The 20,000-nt window shown below is 44.2% G+C and overlaps 1 protein-coding gene across 9 annotated transcripts in view; it reads right to left on the bottom strand.

Annotated features, from left to right (window-relative positions):
- Positions 1-20,000, bottom strand: part of LOC143035703 (uncharacterized) — a 687,713-nt gene that overhangs the window by 345,380 nt on the left and 322,333 nt on the right. For 8 of the 9 annotated variants that reach the window (XM_076202574.1, XM_076202571.1, XM_076202575.1 and 5 more), the window contains one exon: positions 16,980-17,019. The exons of the other annotated variant lie outside the window; for it this stretch is intronic. Coding sequence is in view for 6 of the 8 variants with exons in the window: in XM_076202571.1 (XP_076058686.1) it covers positions 16,980-17,010 (31 nt within the window). In the remaining 2 variants the exon portion in view is untranslated. The remainder of the gene's footprint in view (positions 1-16,979; positions 17,020-20,000) is intronic. 9 annotated transcript variants of the gene reach the window in all.

Here is a 20,000-nt window from a genome sequence, read left to right as displayed (position 1 = left end):
AGAGAAAGAGAGAGATAGAGAGAGAGCGAGCGAGGGTATGAGAGATAATTAGAAGAGGCGAACAATGGGAAAGAAAAAACGAGTATTTGATAAATGACTCAGATAACTGAAGATATTCGCGAGAGAGAGAGAGAGAGAGAGAGAGAGAGAGAGAGAGAGAGAGAGAGAGAGAGAGAGAGAGAGAGAGAGAGAGAGAAAGAGAAAGAGAAAGAGAGAGAGAGAGAGAGAGAGAGAGAGAGAGAGAGAGAGAGAGAGAGAGAGAGAGAGAGAGAGAGATGGTATGCGTGGATGTATAACTGTGGAGGGGAGAAGGAAGAAGCTATGTAATATAAAGCCAATGTTAATAAAAATAGGAATATCGAAAAAAAAATCATATGCTAAATAAAAAGGAGATAACTACATGTGTGTTCATTCCCAATTCACCATTCTTTTTCGCCAAACTGTGTTTTGCCAAATTCCCATTTCACCAAACTCCCTGAGTTAAGCTGAGCTAAACTAGGAGAGTTTGGCGAAATATCTAACCTAAGGGAGTTTGAGGAAATGCAATTTGGCAAAGCGTAACTTGGCGAAATAGAATTTGGCGAAGTGGGAAGTCATCGTGGATGCAATGGTCCGTTAGATGTGAAAACAAGGACGAAAGAGCACAAATTTGAACTGGAGGATTCAACTACACAATAAACAAATAGAAAAAATAAATAAATGATTAATGAATATAAATAAATAAATTAATGAATAAATGAAAATATAAACACACGAAAACGAAAACACACGAAAATGTAAACTTGCTTATATTGTGTATTTTACTTGGTATCAACTCCACACCCACTCCACTACTTCCTAAGCCCTTTGCTGAGTCATACTATCTACATTTTTTTTCAACAGACTTCATTATTGAACGAAAGGTTTCCTGTCCGTATGTTTCATTTGAATAGTAACAGCGTAACACCATTGAGACAAAATACTTCCAAAGGTTTGTATTACGACAATATATTGTACTTTGTAGATATTTCCTTCATGTCTTCAAGAATGGCTTTCTTTGGATGTTTACAATAAATCACTTGGGACGGACTCTAAGACACTTGGTCCACGAACTGAGCAAGAAGAAGAAGAAGAAGAAAAAAAAAAAAAAAAAATCAGTTTCAACCTCCATCTTTTCACACAAAGAGAACTGACAACCGGCGACTGATCTTCTCCAAATCCTAAGCACCAGTGGCACAGAAACTGTCCCACACCAACAAAACACAGACAACAGTCCAACGTTTCCTTTCAGGAAGATCTACAGAATCGTCCGAAGACGCATGGATACTCGCTGTGGAGGCCCGGGTTTCCACGAGGGAAATATGAGGCAGCAGTTATTATTATTATTATTATTATTATTATTATTATTATTATCATAACAAACCACTTCAATGGAAATTCGCTAGGTTCGGCGCCTTGTTTTATCACTCTTGCATGAATCTTCGTCTTCATTAGATGGTCTTCCTCCTTTCTCCCACTCCCTCTTCCGCTCTTTCAATATTTCTCTCTCATATATATACATATACATATACATATACATATATATATATATATATATATATATATATATATATATATATATATTTGTGTGTGTGTGTGTGTGTGTGTGTGTGTGTGTGTGTGTGTGTGTGTGTGTGTGTGTGTGTGTGTGTGTGTGTGTGTGTGTGTGTGTGTGTATATTTTTCTTTCCAAATAGTCTCATTACCCCTTTCCTTTCTATCTACCAATACACCCAGCCACCCATCCATCCATCCATCCGTCCATATATCCATCCATCCACTCACCCATCCATCCATCTATCTATCTATCTAAGATTGAGTGTGCATCTAATGACGTTAAACCTCACTCAGTCTTGTCGGCCAAGACCCTCTACAACATCTCGCAATCTCCCTCAACTGGACCGTCTCATGGGGATCTCGCATATTGTCGGATCTCGTTATCTTCCCCCATCTCGTATCCCCCCCTCCCCCCCGAGCCCCCTTCACACCCTCCTCTCCCCGGATAGACACCCCCCACACCCTCCCCCCTCCCTCCCCTTTCTTGGATATTGGCTACGCGGCTTCCGGGTCTGGTGAGGTCTGGGTTTGTGTTGTGTTGTTATGTCCAAGGGAACACCTCGACTAGTTTACATCACGTTATATATTTCCATCTAGCTAAAGACAGACTATTTCATTCTGCCGAACTCTTGAGGGGTCTCGATAAGGCAAGGGGTCATTCAGACACATATTCACCTATTGGAGTGTATGAAAACCACTTGTCACTGACCAGAACAAAGTCAACAATGGATACCGCCATCAATGTAGTGTAGAACACGTCATGATGTATTCCTAATCGCCTGTCTACTGTATTCCTAGACCCTATTGTATTCTAGTACCGATGTAATACCACTTGCGTTTACGGAGTATTGTATTCCATGTGAGGAATACATAGTCTGTTGTGTTCTAAGGATACAATATATTGTATATTGTATCGGGATCTAGCACCATATCGTATTTTCCTTATGACAGGTACGGGACCACAGCTCCCCAAATTACTGTATTTTATTGTGCAATATGGAATCATGTAAAGGCTCAACGCCAGGAGACGCTAAACCGAAAATCACCTTTGCCCAGCGTGGTAGGAGAGCCTAAGCAAAAAGATACTACATCAGCTGCAAGATGTCTTCTTGAGGTTTATCAGTTTCCTTGTGATTATTTTTTAACTATTCCACTGATATTAATAACTTTTTTCCATTTCTCCTTGCTGCTGTCTGATGACTTTATTCAACCGGGAAATGTCCGCTGAGCAGCGAAAAAGTAAAGTGTTCAGTTTGTTTAAGAAGATGATGTGATATATCAACTTTGTTCAGGACTCAACATACACCTCCCAATAACCTTACCAAACCACCATCACCCAATATTCACCACCCAACATCACCATCAGTACCATCAACAGAATCCCTACCGTCATTCACCATCACCATATTCTATCACCACTTCTGTCACCACCAGCAGCATCACCATCACCACCCAGCACTGAAGTCCATTATCACTATCACCAATGCTATCAATCACAACCACGTATCGTCATTATCACCATCACGACCATCAACATCATCACAACCACCAACTACCACTCACCACCAATGACTTCCACCTCCCCTCCAACCACCACTACCACCTACCACCATCACCACGCATCACCATATCCACCAAACATTACCACCATCACTATCACCACCAATACCATCACAAGCAACCAGTCCGACTAAGCATTTCCCACGATCAAATCGACAAGAGCCAAATATTCAGAAACACACTCCCCATTTCCTCCATCTCCTCCATCTCCTCTAACACTAAACTCCATCACCACTTTAGTCCAAGGGTGGACATTAATGACATGGATGGAAAAGTTACGCCTGAGGCAATGTGAGGAGGAAAGAGGGGGGGAGGTGATAGGGGGGGTAGGGAGGGGGTCGAGAGAGAGAGGGGGGGAAAGGGAGAGGGATGAGGGGAGAGAGGAGAGTTCGAAAAGGAGACGGGAAAGGGAGAAAGGGGAAAGGATATGTGGCGTTCGGAAGGGAGAGAGAGATGAGTAAGGGGATTTCAAAAGGGAAAGAAGAGAAAGAGAGCGAGGAAAAAGAAGAGGGGACAGTTCTTATAGGAAAAGAGAGAAAAGGGGTAACAGGCGTCGTCGAAAGGGGGAGAGGGTAAAGAGGAGATAGGATTAGGGGTGGTTCGAGAAAGTAGCGAGGTGACGATGTAAGGGAAATCGAAAGGTAGATAGGGAAAAGGAGGGAAAGGTAAACGATAGGGGACGGTTCAAAAGGTAAAGAAGGGAAAGGGTGGGGGCGGACAGGAGGTGGGAGGAAGAGGTAGTGATAGGAGACGAGAGAAGGTAAGGACTGAGAGTAGATAGGAAGAGGTGTATGGTAAGAAAGCGGACAGGGCACAGGAGAGAAGGGGGAAGGGTAAAGGGGAAGAGGGAGGAAGCAGAAAGATAGAGGGGGAATAGGTAAAGAGGGGTAGAGATAGAGAGGAGAAAGAGTTGGACTGGGAATGGGAAAAGGAACAAGACCTTGGGACATGGAGGGAAAAGTTGAACATTGAAGAATAGTGAGAACAGACGGAAGTCGAAGGACACTGTGACAAAGAGAGAGAGAAGAGAGAATTGGTAGAGGGGATGCATTTGCATGAAGTGACTAGGGAAAAAGAGGGGATAAAGGAGAGGAGAGAAAAAAAGAGAAACAAAAAAAGACGAGATGACACGACATGACATGACATGGGAGGAGTGGAGAAGAGAGGGGAGGGGAGAGGAGGAGGAAGAGGAGAGGACAATGGAGGAAAGAAGATAGTAGAAGACCGGAGAGGATAGGAGAGGAGAAGTGTAGAGAGAAGAAGAGACAGGAAGAGAGGGGAGTGGAGGAGGAGAGACCAATGGAGGGAAGCAAATAGTAGAGGGAAGGATAGGAGAGGAGAGGAGAGGAATAGAGAGAAGAAGAGAGAGGAAGAGAGGAGAAGGGAGGCGAGGAGAAGAGACGCGAGAGGAGGGGAGGGGAGATGAAGAGAGGGTAAAGGAGCGGAGGGGCGGAGAAGAGAAGAGAGAAGAAAAGAAGAGATAGGAGGAGAGAGGAGGGGAAGAGAGGATGGGGAGGGGAGGGAATGGAAGTAAAGGAGAGGGGAAAAGGAGGAAAGAAACGGAGAAGAGAGATAAAAGAATAAGAGAGGAGAAAGAGGAGAGAGGAGAAAAAGAGAAGAGACGAGAGAAAAGAGGACTAGAGGAGAGGAGAGGAGAGAAGAGGAGGATAAAGGAGAGGGCAAGACCATAGAAGAGAAGAGAGGAAAGGAGAGGACAATTGAAGAGGTGTGAGGAGGGAGTGAGGGAAGGGAAAACGAAGGTTATAATGATAGATAAGGTAGGGGGTGGGATGGGTAGAAAGAGAGAGAGAGAAAGAGAGGAAAGAAGAGAGAGGAGAACAACGGGGATAATCGAGATGTTTAGTGGAGGGCTGGTGGAGATGGAGGGATGAGGGAGGGCTCTAGAGAAAGTGAGAGTGATAAAATAGAAGAGAAAATAGATGATGAAAAAAAGAGAAAAGAAGAGGAGTATAGAGATAGTAGGAATAGCAGAACCTTGGAAAATCAAAAAGGGGGAGGGGGAGGAGGAGGGGAGGAGAAAAAGGGGAAGGGGGAGGAGGAGGGGAGGAGAAAAAGGATAGGGGAGGAAATGGTGAAGAAGAGAAAAAGGAAAACGAAGAAGAATGAAACCATTTGGAGTCTGGCGGACGGTATGAGGAGAGAAGAACATGGTAAGGAGGGGAGGAGGAAGAGGAGGAGGAAAAGAAAGAGGAGGAAAACGAAGAGGAGAACGAGGAAGAGGAGGAAGAGGAGGAAAAGGAAGAGGAGAATGAGGAAGAGTAGGAACACGAGAAGGAGCGAAAAGGCGAGGAAAGGGGTAAGGAAAAAGACAAGGAGGAGGCAAGAGAGTGACAAAAATATATAAAATAGAAAAAACGGAAAGCATGAGAAGGAACAGGAAGAGGAGAGAAAAAGAACAGAGAAGAAAGACGGGAAGTAAAGTCACCTGGGGAGAGACGAGGAAAAAATGAGAAGGAAGAAGATGAAGAGGAGAAAGACGAGGAGTAAGAAGTGGAGGAAAAGGAAAGGAAGAAAAAAAAAACGAGAAAGGGGAGCAGGATGAAGATTCTGAAGAAAACGGAGAAGAAACAGAAGGAGACACAGGAACATGAGGACCAGAAGGAGGAAAATAATGAACAAGAGGATGAGAAGAAGAGGAAGAGTTTGAGGAGGAGGAGGAGGAGGAGGAGGAGGAGGAGGAGGAGGAAGAGGAAGAGGAAGAGGAGGAGGAGGAGGAGGAGGACAGGGGTAGTGGTCTGCTGAGTCAGAAACAATGAGGGTGGGTTATAAGAAGAGTCAAATCAAGGGGGTTCACAGAACAGCGCGCGCGCACACACACACACACACACACACACACACACACACACACACACACACACACACACACACACACACACACACACACACACACACACACACACACACACGAGATCAGGTGGACATGAGGGAAGGTAAGAGGAGGAGGAGGAGGAGGAGGAGGAGGAGGAGGAGGAGGAGGAGGAGGAGGAGGAGGAGGAGGAGGAGGAGGAAGAGGCGGGTGTTGGAATCTATGTGGGGTCTGGTGGGGAGAGTGGGGGAAATATGATAAGGGAGGGGAGGGAATCGAATGAATACAGGATGAGAGTGGGGGGTATTCGAGGATGGGGGAGGTATTGAGAGCCGGTGGGGGTACTTTGATGTTGACTGTGATGTATGTATGATTTTTGTCCAGTCAGTAAACACAGTAATGATGCCGGGCGGTTCGGACGGGGCTAAGTCCCACTTGAGGCTCTATCAAGGCTCCCTCCATTTCCTCTTCCCCTACTCCCCCTTTCTTCTTCTTCTTCTTCTTCTTCTTCTTCTTCTTCTTCTTCTTCTTCTTCTTCTTCTTCTTCTTCTTCTTCTTCTTCGCGTTCTTCTTCGCGTTCTTCTTCTTCTTCTTCTTCGCGTTCTTCTTCGCGTTCTTCTTCTTCGCGTTCTTCTTCTTCGCGTTCTTCTTCTTCATTCTTTCTTTTTCTTGGTTTTCTTCTCTTATTCGCCCCTTTCCCCCATCCCACTTCCGATCGAAGGCGTGTTTCTATTTGGTCTGGCTTTCTTAATTGCCATCTACATATGTACAGAGTATGAAGAAGAAACCATGCGTAGGGAACGAGTTGAATATGTATGAGGAAACGTATACACACGAAGACATGTACACAGACAAGTACATACAGACAAGTACACACAGACAAGTACACACACACACACACACACACACACACACACACACACACACACACACACACACACACACACACACACACACACACACACACACACAGTTTGTGCGTTGGGGAGCGTGCGCAATCGTGTGTTTGTGTGTTTGCGTAACAATTAGACATCAAAGGACAAATTCGCTTTTTGAGATCATGCATCTTAATTAAGTTTCCCAAATTATCAAACGTCTCTTTCTCTCTCTCTGAACTTATCGATCCAATTTCTCATTACGTTCTGTTTTGATTTTTCATACATATATCATTAGGCTTTCGTTCCCATTTCTGACCAAAAAATATACATCTATGATTCCTATTCCATCCCATAGAAGAAAATTTCTTCTAATTACCTAATTTCTCTGCTCTTCTTAATTAAATTCCACCAATTACCAAATATCCCATCCTTAATTCCTTTGCGTATCTTAATTAAATTTCCAAGAATTATCAAACATTTCCTCCTTAATTCTCTGCATATCATAATTAAATTTCGCCCAATTATGAATTGCCCAGTGTCCCTCCCTCTCCCACCCTCCTCTCCCTCCTCTCCCTCCCTGCTATCTCCTTGACACATTCCATGTGTCTCATAACATGGCCAGCAGTTGCAAGAGCGTGCTAGCAGCTCTCCCACACCTGCTGACAGCAGCTGACAACACATATTTACATCGACAAGAAAAGAATCTGTATGTGAAAACTCCCTTTCAATATGATTACCTCGATACATTCATCTTGTTCGAGATCAAGCAGCATCAAATAGCTGTTACAAAGAGAGAGAGAGAGAGAGAGAGAGAGAGAGAGAGAGAGAGAGAGAGAGAGAGAGAGAGAGAGAGAGAGAGAGAGAGAGAGAGAGAGAGAGAGAGAGAAAGGAGAGAATGTGTGTGTGTGTGTGTGTGTGTGTGTGTGTGTGTGTGTGTGTGTGTGTGTGTGTGTGTGTGTGTGTGTGTGTGTGTGTGTGTGTGCGCGCGCTTCGACGTCACTCCAGGAGTAGGGGTCACGTCCCCATCCCCATCTAACTTCTAAAACCGATATACGAAGGAAAATCGAAACCATTCGCCTGGACTCAATTTCAACATAATATATGTATGCATCATACAATCCATGACCGTCGCGCAGAGGATTCGAACCACTGCCAATAGACCCAAGAGAGTCCACAGCACCCGCCTTTGACCATACGACGGGTGCTGTGGACTCTCTTGGGTCTACTGGCAGTGGTTCGAATCCTCTGCGCGACGGTTATGGATTGTATGATTGATGTCGCTGTCCACTAGCGAATTTATTCACATATGTATGCATGTACCTACGTACTGTATGCATGAATTTATGCCTGTATGTATGAGTGCATGTAGATATTTATGTAAATATTGTATATGTGTATACATGTGTGTATATGTGTATGTTTTCGTGGTATGTATGCATGTATATACGTATATGTATATATACATACATATACCAAAAGTTTTTCCCCCTTACACTGAGGGTAGCCAAAAAGAAAAAGGCATGGAAACCACTCCCACCCATTCCATTTCCTATATATTCCATTCCCCTCCACCCTCCTCCCTCCCTCTTATCTTGGCACCTCCTGTATGTGTATATATATATATATATATATATATATATATATATATATATATATATATATATATATATATATGTGTGTGTGTGTGTGTGTGTGTGTGTGTGTGTGTGTGTGTGTGTGTGTGTGTGTGTGTGTGTGTGTGTGTGTGTGTGTGTGTGTGTGTGTGCGTGTGTGTGTGCGTGTGTGTGTGTATTTACCTAATTTTAATTATCTTATTGTAGTATACAGGAAAGGAGCAATGATCGTTGGGTCTTGTCTCCTATTCTCTAGTTTTATAATATACCTAGACTCAAATTCAGGTGTGTGTCAGTGGGGTGGGATTATGTGTGTGTGTGTGTGTGTGTGTGTGTGTGTGTGTGTGTGTGTGTGTGTGTGTGTGTGTGTGTGTGTGTGTTTGTATGTGTGTGTGCGTGTGTATGCGTGTGTATTCACCTCGGATCTGCTGCAGTCTCTGTCGAGACAGCCAGACACCACCCTACGGCAGTGAACTCAGAGCTCATTATTTGCCGATCTCTGGGTATGTCTGAGACCACTCACACACCACACACCGGGACAGCAAGGTCACAATTCCTTGACTAACGTCCCGTACCTACTCACTGCTAGGTGAACAGGGGTTACACGTGAAGGAGACAAACCCAACTTATCTCCGCCCGGCCGGGGAATCGAACCCCGGTTCTCTGGCTTGTGAGGCCAGTGCTTTACCAATCCGCTACCGAGCCGTGTGTGTGTGTGTGTGTGTGTGTGTGTGTGTGTGTGTGTGTGTGTGTGTGTGTGTGTGTGTGTGTGTGTGTGTTTATCTGTTCGTATGTAGGTATGCAAACATGTGCATCTATACACACATGCACAAGAGCACATACGAGAACTCACAAACATACAAGTAAAAACATACACGAGCAAAAAACGTACAAGCATCCACCTATTCAAGTTTCTCAATCTAATATGAAACGCTCTACGACTACCTATTCCAGTCCAATGGCTATTCCAACTGTCCTTAAGTGGAGTAACAATCTTCTTCGGGGATTGCCTCATAAGCCAGCACAATAATCTAATCTTCGTTTTATTCACTCCCGAGACGTTTGTGATTTTTTCCATATTATTTTCGTACTATTTTGTTATATACCTTTACTAACATCTCGTCAAAAAAAAAAAAACAATAAATAAATAAATAAATAAATAAATAAAAAAAAATGATGAAGGCGGAAAAACACGTGTCTTCAAAATGACTATACACTGCCCCTTTTTGCTGTTCTTCATTCTTTCTAGTTAGTCATACATATTACTTTCTCCAACTCGCCTTTTCGTCTCCCCTCTCCCTTCGTACATCCACTAACCGCTTAAATGGCCCCACCAACTGCCCTCCACTGACCACTGGCCCTTCCCTTCACACTATCCGCCTTCCAGGGCCTCCACCGTTCACCAACTTCTGGTTGCAAAACCGGGGTTCTCAACCTCTCCTTTCCCATACCTCATACTTATGAAATGCTGTTTCATCACTTGCTGGGACTCCCTTCAACACTGAATAAAATCGTAACGCATCCATTATCTACTACTGATTCTTGGCTTATGGACCCCCTTGTGAACCTCTGAAGTCCCTTAGGAGGTCCACGAACCCCAAGTAGGGAATAACATGTGGAGCTTGAGTCACGGGGATGCAGAAGGAATGGCGTGCCTGGGTAAGGGCATTATACAAAGGAAGCTCTCGTAACGAAGCCAACACTAGATTGTGTTACTTCTCTCGTCGCACATGAGTAATCTGAAATATTATTTCATAAACAAAAATATCTCTCCACGACTCGCTTCAACCGGACTTTTTTTCAAAGACTGTACACTTTTATTACAGTGCAATTACTTTATTGACGTAGGAATATGTAAGATAAGAAATATATACATATGAGAGCATGCATGTGTGTGCTTTTTCTGGTGCGTGAACGCACGCGTGTGTATACGTGCGTGTATGCGTGCGTGCGTGCGTGTGTGTGTGTGTGTGTGTGTGTGTGTGTGTGTGTGTGTGTGTGTGTGTGTGTGTGTGTGTGTGTGTGTGACTGTGTGTGTGTGCGTGACTGTGTGTATCTTAATGTATATGACTATGTATGCCTGTGTGTATTTGCATGTGTGTACGTATACCTGTGTGTATTTGGATGTGTGTACGTATGCCTGTGTGTATTTGCATGTGTGTACGTATACCTGTGTGTATTTGCATGTGTGTAAGTATGCCTGTGTGTAGTTACATGTGCGTACGTATACCTGTGTATTTGCATGTGTGTTCGTATCCCTGTATGCATGCCTGGGTGAGTATGTGTCCGTGTGTGTGTGTGTGTGTGTGTGTGTGTGTGTGTGTGTGTGTGTGTGTGTGTGTGTGTGTGTGTGTGTGTGTGTGTGTGTGTGTGTGTGTGTGTGTGTGTGTGTGTGTGTGTGTGTGTGTGTGTGTGTGTGTGTGTGTGTGTGTGTGTGTGTGTGTGTGTGTGTGTGTGTGTGTGTGTGTGTGTGTGTGTGTGTGTGTGTGTGTGTGTGTGTGTGTGTGTGTGATTTTATGATTCACCATGGCCTTAGATCATGTGTTGAATTTGTGATCCCCAGCTATCAACCTCCTGTATGAGAGCTCTGAGTTGCTTATGTTTGCGTGTAAACCCTCCACTGTACATTAGCCCATTTGGTTTACAAAGACTTCTTTGTGATGTACCTCAAACCTCCAGTTCAATGACGGACCTTATCTTGAACAGACTCTGGAGCGGGCGAGACCCCGATCGTCCCAGGATCTTCCCTTTCAGCCCAAAAAGATCGCTAACCGCGTGGCCATAACACAATTTTCACGGAGCGTTAAGGTAATGATAAAAGGGTAGCGTCCATCACTCCCTTTCCCACCATTATCAGACACCAGACAAATCGTCCTCTTTTCCCCGTCCACCCTATTCTTCCTTCCCCTTCCCACCATTCTCAATTCTTCACCCCCACTCCTTTCTCACAGCTTTTCATTCCATTCCTCTACCATTCACCCGTCCATTTATCCTTTCTGCTACTATTCACTCTACTATCCCCCGCCCCTCAAGCTCTCAATCCCCTTTCCCCGGACCCTGAGACGCTTTTCTTCCTCATTCCCGCCGACCATCCCTATGGAATCAATAGTCCACCTGTCCCTTTTCGGCTAATCGTCTCTGACCTGCGGCCCCCGCGTACTTTACTAATACGGTCCCCACCACTACACCATTTCGGACCCCACCCAAGCCCCGTTTTGCACCATGATCACCGGCCAATTTGCATCAACATTACCGGCCCCTAAGGACTAATGGTGCCCTGCCTGTAGCATTCAATTTGCTGGAACTACTGCAGAAACGTGTATTTTGGTGCACACACGCGCACGCGAGCGTGTATACACACGCCGTGCGAGCGCGCATATACGTGCTCACACACGTACAGACACTCATACACACATATACACACACATACATACACACACGCAATCCTTTTTAATAGATATATCAATTCCCAGACATCTCTGCCAGCTTTATCCCATGCCATTTCATTTCAATCTCACTGGTATATCTATAATTCACTATAAAAAAATGAGACTCAGGGGGACTTCATACAGGTATTCAAGATTTTGAAGTGAACTGAAAATGTCAGAATTGAAAGCATTTTCATACTAGATACTAACCGCACGAGACATCATGGTCTCAAGCTGATTGGGTGTACATTTACCTCGGAGTTAGATGGAAACAATATCGCCCACCACGTAGTCACAGTACGGAATGATCTTCCTGCAGAAGCGCTGGAATACGGTGGCTCCAAGTATCCAGACTGAATTACATAGATACCTGAGCAACAGGATCTAATGTAGGTTAAATGATTATTTTGCTGGTTTGCTTGCTTCGTGTCTCTGTTTGGGTCCTGGTGCAATTCTTCTCTTTATCCTAGAGTTCCCCAGAAGGCATCCTTTGCGATTGTAGTCAATTGAAACTCACACCTCTGTCTTACCAAAATAACTCACCACAGCTATCACCACCCATAATTTTTTGTACCCAACTATGTTGGATGAACAATACTCTCACCAAAGCATACCGAGCCGTGGCGATGGTATTACGATACCTTTAACGACATCGTTATTGCCAAGCTTGACACCATTACCGCACCGTTGTGACAGCGTAGCCACATCCCTCACGCGATCATTACCTTCCCTTTCACACAACACGACCGCTTCCTCTGCTAAAAGGGCCACTCCCTCCCATAGGTCCTTCCCTATCTCTCCATCTAGTGTGTCCGTAATTTATGGCTCTACATTCTGAGCCTATTCGGATAGTAATGCTAGGAATGCACGCAAAGAATCGGGCCCGTGCACACACACACACACGCACACGCGCACACACACACACACACACACACACACACACACACACACACACACACACACACACACACACACACACACACACACACACACACCTACACCTACCTCGTGGCGCTGTGGTTAGAGTTCTCGCTTGCCATTACGGCGGCCCGGATTCGACTCACGCCCAGGGCTGAAATAATTCTAGTATCGCTGCGCTGCGGGGTGTTACTCCAATTCTCGTGGGTGGGGAGTTAGGGGTGTGTGTGCGTGTAAGGTCACAGTATTACCCATAGATCGGTCATACGAGCTCTGAGCTCTCATCCGGGAAGTTAATAACTGTCGATCATGAGTTCAAACACGTGATCCAAGACCACAATGAATCACACACACACACACGGAACCGCATGTATGAAGGATGTGAATAAATAAAATGTCCATATAGGTCCGTAAATTCCTTGAATACTTTGATGATATAGCCCAAGCTGAAACCATACTTGAATTCAGAACACGGTAATAATGACAAAAGAATAAAAGACAAGACCTTACAAACGTAGTTCCTTTCCTGTACATTACATTTCAGTACGCACTAACACACGCACGCACGCACGCACACACACACACACACACACACACACACACACACACACACACACACACACACACACACACACACACACAAATTCACACGTAAACATACAGAGCAAGTGTATTCTTTCCATGTACAGTACATTCCGCTGGTTGGCTGCTGCCGCTGTTTCGCGTCGTTCCCTGGTCCCACATTCCCTCGCCACTCTCATCACTTCCCAATCTCAAAAAAAAAAAAAAAAAAAAAAAAAAAAGCAATCGTTACCTTCCTCAATATAACCCACATTCTCCAATCGTCCCCCACCAGTTCCTATCTCCACAGGCGCGCCAACACCACCACCACCGCCGCCACCACCACCACTATTTCAAAAGCCACTCCCACACGCAATTCCTTGTCCACTTGCATTCTCTCTCTCTCTCTCTCTCTCTCTCTCTCTCTCTCTCTCTCTCTCTCTCTCTCTCTCTCTCTCTCTCTCTCTCTCTCTCTCTCTCTCTCTCTCTCTCTCTCTCTCTCTCTCTCTCTTTCTCTTTCTCTTTCTCTTTCTCTCTCTCTCTCTCTCTCTCCCTGAGTAGTATTCGGTGGTCCCCCTCCCAGCTAAGCGAATTCGACGATTTTCGCTCCCTGCTCCGTTATTCCCTCCTGCCCGGACCCCGGTCCCCAGTCCCCTTCCCCCCTCCCCTCCCCATACCATTGCACTCCACCCCACTCCCCTCCCCTACTTCTCCTCCCCTCCCCATCCCGTGCAATAGCAACCCAGTCCCCCCCCCCATCCACCCCCTTCTTCACTTGTGCGCGGCAAATCTTCTCAAGATTGATGGAGTCCAGTTTTTCGGTCTCACTCACCACTCTTTCCTCAATCATCTCCCCCCCCCCTTTCCCTCTATTACCATACTCCCCCTCCAATCACCCCTACTCCCCTACTAGAGCTGAATTCCCCATCGCACTCTTTATTTCCCCCCCCAGTACTCGTAAACTCACCCCACCCTCACCCCACTCCATCTCCCCATTTTGTCATCCACACAAAGGAGAGTATAAGGCTTCCTCTCCCAACTCAACTTCCTCCCCTTCCATCCTTCTCCGCCATTTCCTTCTCCCCCCCTGACAATTAACTTACTTTTCTTGGTTACTATATTGCAGCATTTCGTTCTGGCACTTAAAATTGCAGATTTTATTTACAACCTATTTCTCTGTCTGGTTCTCCCTCGCCTCTCTTTTTCCACCGTCACCACCGCTGCCACCACTATCACCTTCACCACTGTGGCCCTCTTGCTCTTCGTGACCGATTTCATCACCACAGTTGCCTTCTTTGTCACCATCACCTTCATCACAATCACTACAACCATCATCACCTCTAATACCATCATTGGTCATTACCTCTCATAACTATCATTATCATTACTACCATACTCTGGTTTGGGCTCCTCCCAATTTATAGAATCGCTGGTTATCATTGACGAAATACAATATACTTTGAAATATACTTAAAATATAACTCTTCCGGCGAGTTGTAAAGGTCAAACATTTTGTCAAACTCGGTTATCAAACAAGTGTTTGAAGTGGTGTTTGACCGTGTGAATAGGGTATTTGGCTGTCAACACGTTTGTCAAACGTGTTTGACAACCAAATACCCCCATTCATACTGTCAAACATCACTTCAAACACTTGTTTGATAAACCGGGTTTGACAAACCGTTTGACGGTGTATATGGCCCTTACGGCTTTAGACGCTTATTCTAGCTGGCAAAAGGCAATTCTATTTAGCTGAAGAAAACCCTTCCACAGGAAAACATTTATATATCGAATGACACTACGTTTTACAACTTCAGTTGTTTTCATTGTCACCAGGTGATTTTATTCAGCTGAAGAAAACTTTTCCATTGTGTATAAGTCTGATAGAGAGAGAGAGAGAGAGAGAGAGAGAGAGAGAGAGAGAGAGAGAGAGAGAGAGAGAGACGCAAAGCGAGTGCGAGCATGCACATTCGCACGCAGACACACTCACGCGCACACACACACACACACACGCGCGTACACACACAAGAAGACACACACACAAGAAGACACACACACAAGAAGACACACACACACAAGAAGACACACACACACACATACACACACACACACACACACACACACACACACACACACACACACACACACACACACACACACACACACACAAGAATACACACACATGAACACACCCACACATACACACACACGAGCACACACACACAAGAACACACACACACAAACACACAGGTATTCAGGCGGGAGCAACTCTCGCCTGTAACACGGCATAATTGCAGAACAATACAAAACAAAGCTCTACGTCACGCACCTGCCTGGGCCCAATTAGATGCACTTGTTTGCATCTGTTTACGCGTGTTTGTTCTTGCTATTGCCTGTTTGCCGTGGCCCATCCTTCACGCCAGCGTCTCGCATGGCTGAGGTGCTTATCCCCTCACCCACCTCACCCATTTCAACCACCTCACACACACATACACGCACGCACGCACGCACGCACACACACTCACACACGTCCCTAACCCCCCCCCCACACACACACTTTTTCGGCTTTGTAACACTACACCTCAACAATTTCTATGTCGTCGTTTTCTTTGTCGTCGTCGTCGTAGTCGGTGTCGTTGTCGTCTTCGTCGTTTTCTTCGTGGTTGTCTCAGTAAAGAGTGGAGGATTCTTTGGGACTTCTTCAGGACATATCTTCGGGAGACGTTGCAAAGCAAACTGACCTATCATATATCTGTATTACCCAGATTCCGTTCGTTTTTTTTAAGAATTACAACGATATCGACATGGTGAGCTAAGCGATTCTCAAATGCTTCAACATAATTTCTATCTAAACCAATTTGTGTGTGGTAATCATGAACATATTTTTATAAGTCTACTCCTTGATCTAAAACCATGCTTCCCACAATTATTGATACTACGTATATAGTTATCACCTTCCATTTTATCTACTTATATTATCAACTACTGCTCTCCTCTGCTGTGCTTGGGGGTACTGTCTCTGAACTTGGAGACTAATATCCACTTGAAAAGGGCTAATCACTTTTAAATGTCAATCTCTTTGTTCTACTGTACTGCCCTTCCTTAAACCTTTACCAACTCCAACTCTCCGGACCTCATTATTTCTGACAGAATACTAATCTTCATTTGACCTCCGAAAACCTATTCGATCCACTTCCCCATAACCTTTACATTTTTCATGGGGATCAAAAGCCATTTGGGTTAACTAATCATGTAACTATGTTTAATTTTATATATACTCTGGCTCAATGCTTCATGTGCCGTATGAAAATTAATCGCTAAATGTATAACAGTGTATTAGCTCAATAAACTCATACAGACATCTTTATCGCTGTTGATCCGTGCATAAGCTAAAGATGGTTAATGTAAAAGAAATGTAAATGCCATCTGTGACCACACGTGTAATTGGCATAGAATACTCAAACTCTTACAATCACAGAAACAAAAACAATATATACATAACATGCAACACAACTGTCAAGTTCCCTTAGTTCTCTCGCTCTCTCTCTCTCTCTCTCTCTCTCTCTCTCTCTCTCTCTCTCTCTCTCTCTCTCTCTCTCTCTCTTTCTCACTATTCTCTTTACCTGGGGACGAGTCCGGTTGTTCGTGTGTCATCACTCTCACCTGGAACAGAGAAAACAAATCTAGTGAACATGAGAATCATAAAGGATGAAAAAATTAGAATTTCTGACAATCATGAAAAAAAAAAAAAAAAAAAAAAGAGACGCACATCAATCCACTTATGACTATGCTTCTACATGATAACACTAAAGCTTATGTACATGACATGAAAAATCATGATTTGAATAAAATAACGAAGCTCAGGAAAAGTTTATATATATTGTGTGTGTATATATATATATATATACACACAGTATATATAAGAAACCCACAGTCGGAGAAAATAAACTTCGAATGAAAGAAGATTCTATATTTCGGCTATCAACTGTAGCTCTCTCGAGGAAAGTACATAAAACAGAGGGCAAAGGGGACTTATAAGCTACAGAAATACAGAAAGGAGAGGAAACGTGGATTGATGACATTATTCAGACGCGGGGTAAAATGGGGTGGCGGAGGAAGGTAAGGGTGAGGTGAGGGGTGGCTGTAGGCTTCGTACGAGCCTACTCACCGCCGCACGAGAAATAATGTTAGGAGTCCACTGCCATGCAGAAATATTTATGTTGGGGCATTCCTCAATTAATGCTGATCAACTATTTTTCTCCTGAAACCGAAGTGGGATTTATGTACTTTCCTGAAGAGGGCTACAGTTGATAGCCGAAGTATAGAATCTTCTTTCATTCGAACTTTATTTTCTCCCTCTGTGGGTTTCTTGCGTGTTATTTACAAATGTGCTACTACATTTGTGTCTATATATATATATATATATATATATATATATACACATACACGTATCTAATCATTTCACACAATTCCTTTCCTGATCAAATACACGAAAAAGTTTAAAAACAGAAACACACGTACGCACGTATACACACGCACACAAACACACACACACACACACAAACACACACGCACGCACACACATACAAACGCAAACACGTACACGCACAAATACACAATCACAGACACGCACATGAATGAACATAAAATAACGATAAAACTTAGTCATTTTGGCAAACACGAACGAGTGTACGGTAAACGCAAAACTGGCGGAAAACAAACGAGCCAAACAATGGTGTTCACACGCAGAGAGCAAAACACACAAATAAATACACGCCCATATGTACCAAAGGCACTTAACCACATTGAGTCACACGCTGCATACCGTGACCGTTTGACTGTTAATGGCCAATTCATACATTGGTTATATCTGGCGTTAGACGATTTTATAAAGCCAAACGAAAGTTCCCTGATCAAATAAATGCTACACTCAGTCACAGAACACATGAAAAGTCCCCAGAATACATGATCTGTTACAATACGCTTTCAATGACGCGCGTATAAAAATAGATCTGACAATGATGTTGGCAGTGACTAGCATGCATAACCCTATTAATCCAAGCGAACATCGTCCCATAAAGAATCACTGACACACATACACACACACACACACACCCACACACCCACACACACACACACACACACACACACACACACACGCACATTATATATATAATATATATATGTATATATATATACATATATATATATATATATACACTCACATATACATACACAAACAGATACACACACAAACACACAACACACACAGACACCACAAAAACCCGTATAACAAAAAATTATATTAATCACACCCCTTGTTCACCATACTGGTGGAAGAGAGGAGAAAAATCGGGACAAAAATCGAGACCAAAAAAACAGCTTCAGCAGTATTACGACCAATAGTCAGAAAACAAGGGAGAGTAGAAAAAAAACACGAGTTCCGTGGGAAACTTTCCACGCCTACGACTTACATCGCCTCTTTGGACTTCGCCTTCTGGTGCCTCTCCCAAACCCATAGCCGAATAAAACCACATGACGTCATCCAAGATTTTTTTTTTTTTTTTTTTTTTTAACTTCGCATTCTACTTCTTCCTCTTTGTGTTCTTTCCTTTCATATAACGTTTCTTTTTTTTTTTAGTCTTCTTGCCTTCCTTCTTTTGTCTTTCCTTTCCCTTCCCTTCCCTTTCCACCTTCCCTTCCCCCTACCTCCTTCCCCTTCCCGCCTATTACCTTCCCTGTTTTCTTGACTCCTTCCCTCTCTCACAATCCTTCTTCCCTTTTTCTCATCATCTTTTCTTTTCGCTTCTTTTTCTTTCCTCCTTTCCCTCCCTTCCCTCTGTTCCCTTTCCGCTTTTCACTCTTCCTGTTCACTAGTCTCCTTCCCTCCTTTCCTTTCCTCCCCTTTCCTCCCTTCCCTCCCATCCGTCCTTTCCTTCCATACCGATACCTCCCTCCCTCCCTCCCTCCCTCCCTCCCTCGCTTCCTCTACGATGTAAGTGTCGCCGTCCCAAGAATCGGCTTGTTGGGAGGGGGTGGGGGTGGGGGTGGGGGGTCAGCGGGAGGAGGGGGAGGGGGGGTACGTACTGGCTGCCCAATATCAGGCTTGATTAATGACACCGCCCGCAAAATGGTGTCGAGAGATTTTGGGCCCAAACATTACACCAGCTTAGCCACGCTGCAGGTGCGGTCGGTCGGACGTTGGGGTCGGGGTGGTGGTGCCTGATGCTGCGCGCGATGCTAACAGGGTAATATTGCGCCACAGTTGCAAGTGGTAAAGGTTCCAAGCGATGAGAAAATAATTAATGTTTTATTCAAGAGGACTTGCGTGTCAGAAGCCAAAGGTATGCCAAGTGGTTGACAAAGTTTATAGACACAAACAAATTTTCTACGATGATTACCGAATCATTTTTTGTAATACGAAATATATATATTGTTGACAAGTAGGTACTAGTATGTGGTAAACCAATGAAACTGGTACATAAAGGTTTTAATAAGCTAACAAATGCGTTGGATTAGGCACGGGATGATTGAAGGATTCGACGAGTAAAGGAATTGACCTGAAATGTGGTGTAGGATTTTATGTACAATTGGCCACAAAAGTCTTGACAAAAAATCCAATATACATTCCTCAAAGATAATCC

Source organism: Oratosquilla oratoria, chromosome 19 (genome assembly GCF_046742065.1).
Source record: "Oratosquilla oratoria isolate Oo_2021 chromosome 19, ASM4674206v1, whole genome shotgun sequence".
Lineage (NCBI taxonomy): Eukaryota > Metazoa > Arthropoda > Malacostraca > Stomatopoda > Squillidae > Oratosquilla > Oratosquilla oratoria.
The sequence above is the reverse complement of the archived record's forward strand: the minus strand, read 5'-3'. Positions and strand labels throughout refer to the sequence as shown.